At 59.0% G+C, this 8,397-nt stretch overlaps 1 protein-coding gene across 1 annotated transcript; it reads right to left on the reverse strand.

Annotated features, from left to right (window-relative positions):
- Nucleotides 1-2,040: 2,040 nt before the first annotated feature.
- Nucleotides 2,041-7,452, reverse strand: PTX4 (pentraxin 4). Its single transcript, XM_077906087.1, has 3 exons — nucleotides 6,683-7,452; nucleotides 5,434-6,079; nucleotides 2,041-3,535 (listed from the first exon to the last, which is right to left on the reverse strand). The coding sequence occupies exons 1-3, from the start codon at nucleotides 6,821-6,823 to the stop codon at nucleotides 2,895-2,897; spliced, it is 1,428 nt and encodes a 475-aa protein (XP_077762213.1). The 5' UTR covers nucleotides 6,824-7,452; the 3' UTR covers nucleotides 2,041-2,894.
- Between the last annotated feature and the right edge of the window lie 945 nt (nucleotides 7,453-8,397).

Consider the following 8,397-nt stretch of genomic DNA (forward strand, 5'->3'; position numbering starts at 1 on the left):
GGAGTCCTGCCGGAGGTGGGGGGCAGCTCTATGGCCAGGCAGGGCCGGGCTGGTCCCAAAGGCCAGCACTGTGCGGTGCATGAACTTGTACGCCTGCTGGACCAGTGGCCCTTCTAGAGGACGAATGGGCAGGGCGGGGAAAGGAGAAACCAGTGCAGCTCTATGGGGGGTAGGCCTCGGCCCCCATGAGAAGGGCATCTCTGAGTCATTTTGTCTTCCTTTTTTTTTTTTTTTTTTTTTCATTTTGTCTTCCTTATCCAGAAACACAACAGACTCAGGACATAGGTGGGATTTGATGGATGATAGGTGGCTCGTGCACAGGGGAGGACTTTGTCACTGACCCCATAGGAATGGCCGATCACATGAGATTCGTGTTAAGACTGCCCTGCTTCAAACCCTACATGGCTTCCCTGGTCAGGCTGGACAGAGCCCAGGCTCCAAAGTCTCAGTGACCAGAGCCCCCCTTAAGTTTAAGCTCTCAGCCCTGACTCCAGGCCTATCCCCAGGCTGCGCTGCCCTCCTGGAATCCCATGCCCCATGAAGCTTCCTGAGTGTGAATGTGGGCAGTCCACAGCAATGCAGTCTCTGCCATGTTCCTGTGGCTTTAGGGTCTGTGGACTTGTAGGGGAATCCTGCTATGAATGGGGGGCCATCGTGGGTTGCCCAGGTGCTATAAGCACCCCAAAGAAGGGGAGGGGTCAGAAATGATGCCCTGTATGGTCCTTTTATGTTGGGGATCCTGCTGGCCCTGCAGAAATAGTCGGATTACCAGTGTTCCTCACAGAAGCACGTCATCCCTCCCTCCTCAACTGCAGAGTAGGACTGAGAAGAGCTCCAGAGAAAGGCCCAGGTGCCCAGGAAAGAAGAGCCAAGAGGGGGCACGTGCCCTGGGGAAGTGCAGGAGGAAGCAGAAGTCCATGATTCAGGGAGCATTCATGGGGCCACCGAGAGGGTTTCAGTTCTAGAATGCCTCCTCTGACCTTGACTCATGGATACATGTGGGGGGAGGCTCCAGATTGCTGGGGCCACAGCTCTGCAGAGATGGGAAGGCGTCAAGAGACCGAGGGGGCCCTATAGAGCACTTGCCCAATGGGGCAGCTGCAGGGCTGAAACCAGGACCAGGGCTGGGCAGGGCTGGGTAGGCCGGGGTGGGGCTTTTCTTGCTTGTCTTCTGGATTTTTTTTTTTTTTTTTTGTCTTCTGGATTTTAAAGAGGGGAGGAGGGGCTCCTGGGTGTCTCAGTTGGCTAAGTGTCCTCTCTGACCCTTGATTTCAGCTCAGGTCGTGATCTCAGGGTCAGATGATCAAGGGCCCTCTCCTCCCCCCCACCCCCGCATGTGGGGCGCTCTGCCGGGAGTCCGCTGGAGATTCTGAGACTCTTCTCTCCCTCTGCCCTTCCCCAGGCTCCTTGTACATGCCCTCTCTCTCTCTCTCTAATAAATACAGAAATAAATCTTTAAAAAAATAAAATGGGGGGCGGGTTCTCAGGGCACTTGGCTGGCTCAGTCAGTGGAGCATGTGACGATCTCGGGGTTGTGAGTTCAGGCCCCACGTTGGGTGTGGGGAGTCCTTAAAAATAAAAATAAATTGAAAAACAAAGAGGGGGAAGTCCTAAGAACTGAGCCTATTTCTGAACTCCATGACTGCCCCCTCCGCCCGCCCGAATACCCTCTTGTCCTGCCTGCCCCCATTCCTTCCTGATCCCATGAGCTTGTGTTTGGTTCTTCCTTGGGAGTCCCCAAAACCGCAGCTGTTCACCGCCCCGAAACTTAGCGCCTATTGTCGGTGCCTGTTCTTTTATGGGCCACCGTGCGGATTTGTCAAAATACATGTCACACTGACGACGTGTAGTGTTGGCAAGGCCGCGGCCAAGCAGGTGTGCTCACACCGGCTGGTGGGAGGCAGCCGCTCTGGAAACCAGTTTGGCGGTTTCCTTGAGAGTCCAGACGTGTTGCACCACAGGGCCCAGAAACTCGGCTCCCAGGTACCCCAAGGGAAACGAGCCTGTTTCTACACAAGGGGCTGCAACGAGCATGCTCAGAGCAGCTTTATTCACAAACGCCAGAGACTGGAAGCAACCCAAATACCCACCAGGGATGAAGCGCCATGAGACCACAGCACGTGACTCCATTAGGTGAACCGTCCAAGGCCCAGAACAGGCCATTCAGCCCAGAGAGCCGTCAGGGGTCGCCGGAGCTGGGGGCACAGCAGTGGCCCCTAACAGGTATGACTGGCGGGGGGGCGGGGGGCGGGACACGGAAACACTCTAAAACTGGATTGTGATGATGGTTGCACAACTCAGTAAATTTGCTAAAACGTGCGCTGTGGGGTCTCACGGGTGGGCCTTAGGGCGCATGCTCCAGTGGTGCTCCCGCGGGGCAGCTAAGGGCACTGCCTCCCTGGCCATGTTTGTTTCTGAATAGCTTGCTCCTGAGCCACGAGGGGAACCCCCAGGGGAACCCCCAGGGCACCCAGCCAAGGGCGTGGTAGCTTTGGGGGCAGGAAATGGATTCCCGGTCCCTTTCCTGAGGGATGTGAGAGCAAGGGGGACACTTTCACAAGCCACCCGGGGGAGGGCCACGGCAGCTCAAATGCACCCACATGGTTTCCAGGAAAATGGGGTTCTCTGCTGCAAACGCAGCCCAGATGAGAGGCCCCAATGGGGTCCTGCGCTCCCTGCCTGAATGATGGCACAGCCCGTAGGACTCCACGCGGCAATGGCTGCGTCCTCGCCCGGCCCCGCTCCACCTGTTGCCCATTCCCTTCCCGCGTTGCCCGGTCCCCTCCCCAGTTGCAGAGGGGCCCTCTAGGGGCTGTGCAGGGGTCAGGGTGCTGAGTGCTGCTGAGGCTGCTCCTGTCCGGCCCAGAGCGTGACACAGTGGGCGTGCCCAGGCCTCAGGGACACAGCTCCAGGCAGCTGCAGTTCGCCCGCTGCACGAATCCGCCTACCCACTGGGCATCGGCCAGTGTCAGGATGGCGCCCCCCGGGACCTCCCTCCCAGTGGCAAGTTTTGCGACCTCCCCAGGGACCAGTGCCCGGTCCCATATGGCCAGGCCTGCCATGCTCCCCACAAAGGCCTCAGAGCTGTCAAAGCCGCCCCCCATGCTGTCTTGCTCCTGGCCCAGCACAAGGGACCCTCCTGGAGGGATCTCGTAGCCCTCCCTGAAGCGGGAGCCCGTGGCCACTAGCCTGCGGTCCACGTGGACCCAGTACCTGCCCAGTGTGGATGTCCAGATGATACACACGTGGTGCCACCGGCCGTCCAGCAGCGGCTGCAGGGGCAGCTCCCTGAAGGCTGGGTCTCCAATCACAAAGTGGACGGAGCCAGGGACCAGGGAGTCCCTGCCGTGCAGCACGAGCTTGTTGTCATTCTCCTCGGTGGCATAGGAGAGCAGGGTGCCCAAGTGGCCTGAGGCCATGCGCACCCAGCTGCACACAGACAGGGCTCGCAGGCCCGAGGCGAAGCCGGGGCTGAGGAAGGCGACGTTCTGGGTGGAGGCATTCGGGAAGACCAGCACAGGGCCCACGTCACAGGCTGCAACAGAGGGGACAGTTGACCCGGCACTATGCAGAGGCACGAGCGTCCACGCCGCAGGACTGCCCTTGCTCTGGGCCGTGGGCTTCAGAGCCCGTGGCTGACCTGCATCAGCACGGAGCGTGGGGCTGGCCGTGCAGGGTCCCCACGGTCCTTGCTGCACCATCAGCCCATCTTCCGGGTGGGAAGACTGGGAGCCAGGGCAGTCTTATAGCCTCGGCGGGAGCGAGCCTCTGTGAGAAGCCCCACAAGCTTGCAGGCCCCAAACCACACAAGTACAGTATCTCCTGTTCCTGGAGGTCTGAAGGCAGACACGGGGCCCCTGAGTAAAATCACGGGGCAGGCAGGGCTGGTTCCCTCCCGAGGGCCCAGGGAGAATCCTTCCCTCCCTTCCACCTTCCACAGACACCCTCGCTCCGTGGCTCACAGCCCCTCCTGCATCTTCAAAGCACATCCCTCTCCCTCCATCCCTGGGCACAGCTCCTCGGACCCTGACTTCCCTGCCTCTTCTACAAGGACCCCGGTGTTAATCCCAGATCCCCTCCCATCTCAGCATCTGTGCTCGTGGCTGGAGAGTCCTCTTGCCATGTGAGGGTACCCACAGGGTCCAGGGATCAGGATGTGGATGTCTTTGGGGCCAGCCCTCTCCAGGTCTGCCTGACAGAGGGTCCATGGGCTGGGGGGCCTGGGGGTGCTGCACCTGGTCCCAGGTTCCGAGTGGCAGGCTGGGGACCTACATTTCTAACCCACTTGCCCACTGGACTCAAGGATGGAGGGTGTTCTGTGGGCAGCCCCCAGCCCCTGTCTTCACCTCAGGGACCCCTGTCCTAATGCAGGGCAGGGGGCACCTGCAGGGGCTCCACTGGTTGAGCATCCAGCTCTTGTTTCAGCTCAGGTCATGATCTCAGGGTCATGGGATCGAGCCCCATGTCGGGCTCAGTGCTCAGCGGGAAACCTGCTTGAGATTCTCTCTCCCTTTGCCCCTTCCCCCTGCTTGCTTTCTTTCTCTCTCTAAAATGATGATGATGGTGATGATGATGATGATGATATGATGATAACGTAGGGCAGATGCTACCAGAGATAATCAACCAACCCCCCCTTGAAGACATCTAGAAATATCTGTAGTTCTGGTTGAGCTTTGGGGACCCCCAAGGAGCAAGACAGCATGGGTTGAGCTTTGGGGACCCCCAAATCTTTCCTGGGATCCTGGGAGCCCTGGTGGTTCCTCACAGGCCAGCTGGTCAGCCCTGCCTCACTGGTGAGGCCACCAGAGCCACCCGGGTGGAGGGAAACCATTCTTCAGATTAGTGGGGCCCTAGAGCTGCTGAGCCAGACACAGAAGCAACCTAGTTAAAACGCAGGTTAAAGATGGATTGGCCTTGCGCGCATAGAGGCAGGGGCTGCTGCTAAACCCCCACCGCACTGGGGACACCCGCACTGGCCCCAAATGTCAGGAGGGCTGCAGCCAGAGACCCTGTCCTGGGAGATCCGAGATGGCAAAGCAGAGTCAGCTTCGCAGCGGGGCCTCCACTCTCGGCACAAGCCCCACGGGGTGCGGCTGAGGTCCAGGCCTGCCTGGGAGGCTCGTGCTGGTGACGGTTGAGGATGTAGTAATATCCCGCCAGTCCTGAGTGACCATCCGCGAGTGACCACCAAGTCGGAGGGGTCATCTACTGCCCCGCCCCTGCGGCACCTCAGCCGTATGCACACATCCACTCCCAATGCCAGGCCATGACCTGCATGGCCCCTCTTCCTTCTGGGGGTACATGGGGCTGTGAAGCCAGCGTCCTCTCCACACAGCTCCAGGGGGAAGGCTGTTCAGAGGGGAGCGGAGGCCCAAGGAGACCCGAATGGGGAGAGGGGAGGCCAACGGGGTAAGGGCAGGCCGTGGTACTTACTCTCTCCTGGGCTCTCGGGGGGCCATGCCCACTGGCTGCTTGGGCCAGGAGGTGCCCGTGTCCCCTGCGGATGGCCAGCAAAGTCCTGGGGTGGGTCCCCAGTCGCAGGTGAAGCTCTGAGCACCTGCCTTCCCCTCTGCAGCCTTGGGGAGCTGGGGCTTGGGTGCCCAGGCAGGGTGGGGGGCTGTGCTGGGGTCAGCCCCGGGGCAACAGTGCCAGGGCCAGCCACCTGCAGCTGCCCCTCGAGAGCAGCCAGCCTGGCACCCTGGCCCTGCACAAGGTGTGTGAGGCGAGCCAGCGCGTCCTGCAGGGCCCTCAGGTCCAGAGCCAGGTGGGAGAGGGCATCCCTCTGTGCTTCCCGCTCCTTCCCCTCCTGGGTACGCTGCCTGTCCCTCTCACTCAGGGCAGCACCCAAGGCCAGCAGCCTAGAGTCCACCTTCCGGCTTCTGCGCCGTGTCTTCTGCATCCAGGTCTTGAGGTGGCTCAGGTCACTCTGCAGGGTGGCCTGCGACTGGTTCACCGCCAGAGCCACCGCTTGGGTGTCCTGGGCCAGGCTCTGGAACCGAGTGTCAATGTTGTAGGACAGGTTGTAGTTACTGGCAAGGCCTTGCAGGTGTGTTAAGGTCACCTCTTGGAACCTCCGGAACTGTAGAGAGGAGACACAGCAGGCACAGGGGCTGAAGGCTGGGGAGGACGCAGGACAAGCCTTCCTGCCCATGCACCGGCCGTGATCCCCATGGATTTGACCTGCAGGCAGCTGCGTGAGGGCCAGGCCCATTACCACAACCAGCCCACGGTGGCCTTGCTCAGAGATGTGGGCGAAGAACCCAAGGTCCCTGGGCTGCACTCTGTGGGCTGAGGGCTTGTGGCACCCCCTGCCCCCCGCCACGGCCTCACCTGTGACCCTCGCCCCTGAGTGGATGTAGGGCAGGGTGGGCTCTGTGAGTGGTTTGTGGGGATCAAAGCGGGGAGTGCCTGCAGAGAGCCTGAGGCCTCCCACCCCACGCCCAGCACACCCAGTACCCCTCCGGGGCACTCCGCGGCCCTTCCACCCCGCCTCCCAGCCAGTCCTCACTGTCAGTTGGTTTGACTTCATAGCAGAGCCCAGCTGGCTGCCAACTGTAGGTGACAGTAGCGTCACCCCACACTTCATGTTTGTGTCCCCAGAGCGTGGGCGCTCATCACGCCGTTTCTGCATGGGCTGTCGAATTTAACACACGCAACTGCCCCGAGTGGCGGGTATACTCACCTGCTCTTCTAGCCTTCGGAGCCTCTCGAAAAATGGTTTTCTCTGCCCTGCAGGGCTGGCTTCCTGTGACAAAGCCCCATGCAGATATACAGGCGCGAAAATAAGGAAGAAACACAGGGTCTTCCTCCGCGGGCAGCCCATCCTGAGGACGCACGGAGAGCGGCCCCGACGGCAGGAGAAGGCAGCTTGCTTTGCGCCGCTCCCCCCCCCTCCCCCGCTAGCCAGTGGACCTTTCCCTCTTCCACACTGGCTGGGACTCAGGTACTTCCTGCCACCTTAATGAAAAGCATTCGCTTTCCAGCCAGTGAGCTCTGCAGAGATGGAGGTTCCCAAGGACACAAGCTTAAAACAGATGCAAACAGTTTCTCTGGAAAACAGTTCTTCTGAGTGTGAGCCTTGGTCTGGCTGGCTCAGAGGCAGAAGGAGGTGATTGCTTTAGCAGGGGCACATGGACTCATGCTCCCACCAGACAGAAGTTGAAGCTGGACAGGGCCGGGTCAGGGCCAAGGAGCCCCCAGAGCCAAGTGTGCCGTGGGGCCCAGGGTGCGGGCCATGCACAGAGGGTCCTGTGAGGCCCATCCCTCTCCCTTTGATATGGCAAGGGAAATGGGGTTGGGAGCCACCTTAATTTACTTTGAGGTATAGGTTGTATGATGGGCTGAATGGTGGTCCCTGAAATGGTAGGTCCAAATCCCAACTCTGTGAATTCCTCTGTACTTGTGAATGTAAGCTTATTTGGGAAAAAAGGGCTCTTGCAAATATCATTAAGGATCTTGAGATGAGACCATGCTGAGTTTGGGTGTCCTTACAAAAGACAGAAGAGCAGAGGCACAGGGGAGAAGGCCGTGGGAAGACAGGCAGAGGCCAGGGTCATGTGGTGCAGAGAAAGCCAGAAGCTGGAGGAGGCAGGAAGTGTCCTCCCCTGGGGCCTTGGGGAGTGGGTGGCCCTGGGACACCCAGCAGTCACTGGTTATAGCAGTGGCCGTGCACAGTCTTGAATGGCTCCTCTTCTCCCAGGTGTGACTCCAGCAACAGCAAAAGGACAAAGGTGAAGGGACCCAGGGCCAAGGAGAACTCAAGGGGAGGGAGACAGCATTGAATGCACGGATCCAATGTGGCCCGGGAGAGTGACAGGTCAAGGGCAGGGCAGGTGGAGGTGCAGAGAGAGCCTCCCCACCTGCAGGGGCAGGATGTGTGTCAGTGTCCCCAGGCCACAACCAATGACCCGTAACCAGTACAGGTCCAAGGTCAGGGTGTCCCAGGGCCCCGCTTCTCCTCAAGGCTCTGAATAAGGATTTTCCAAACAAATAAATAATTAGGGGCTTCTGGGTGGCTTAGAGGGTTAAGCATCTGGCTTTGTGTTCTGCTCAGGTCATGATCCTAGGGTCCTGGGATTGAGCCTGGCGTCGGGCTCCTGCTCTACGGGCAGCGTGTGTCTCCCTCTCCCTCTGCTACTCCGTTTGTTCTCTTTCTCTCAAACAAATAAAATCTTTTTATTTTATTTTATTTTATTTTTTTTTTCAAATAAACAAAATCTTAAAAGAAAATAATTAAATCAGGAAAGCTGAAAGGCAAGATTTAAGCAATTGCCCAGAAAGCAGGGCAAAAAGACAGAGAGATGGAAAAAAAGAGAGAGAAAATATAGCCTTCAAGGGGAATCCAATGAAGAGCAAGCACAGAGTGAGAGAAGAGAAAACGGGAAGGTAGTCTGGGAA

The sequence above is a fragment of the Canis aureus genome, chromosome 8 (genome assembly GCF_053574225.1).
Source record: "Canis aureus isolate CA01 chromosome 8, VMU_Caureus_v.1.0, whole genome shotgun sequence".
NCBI lineage: Eukaryota > Metazoa > Chordata > Mammalia > Carnivora > Canidae > Canis > Canis aureus.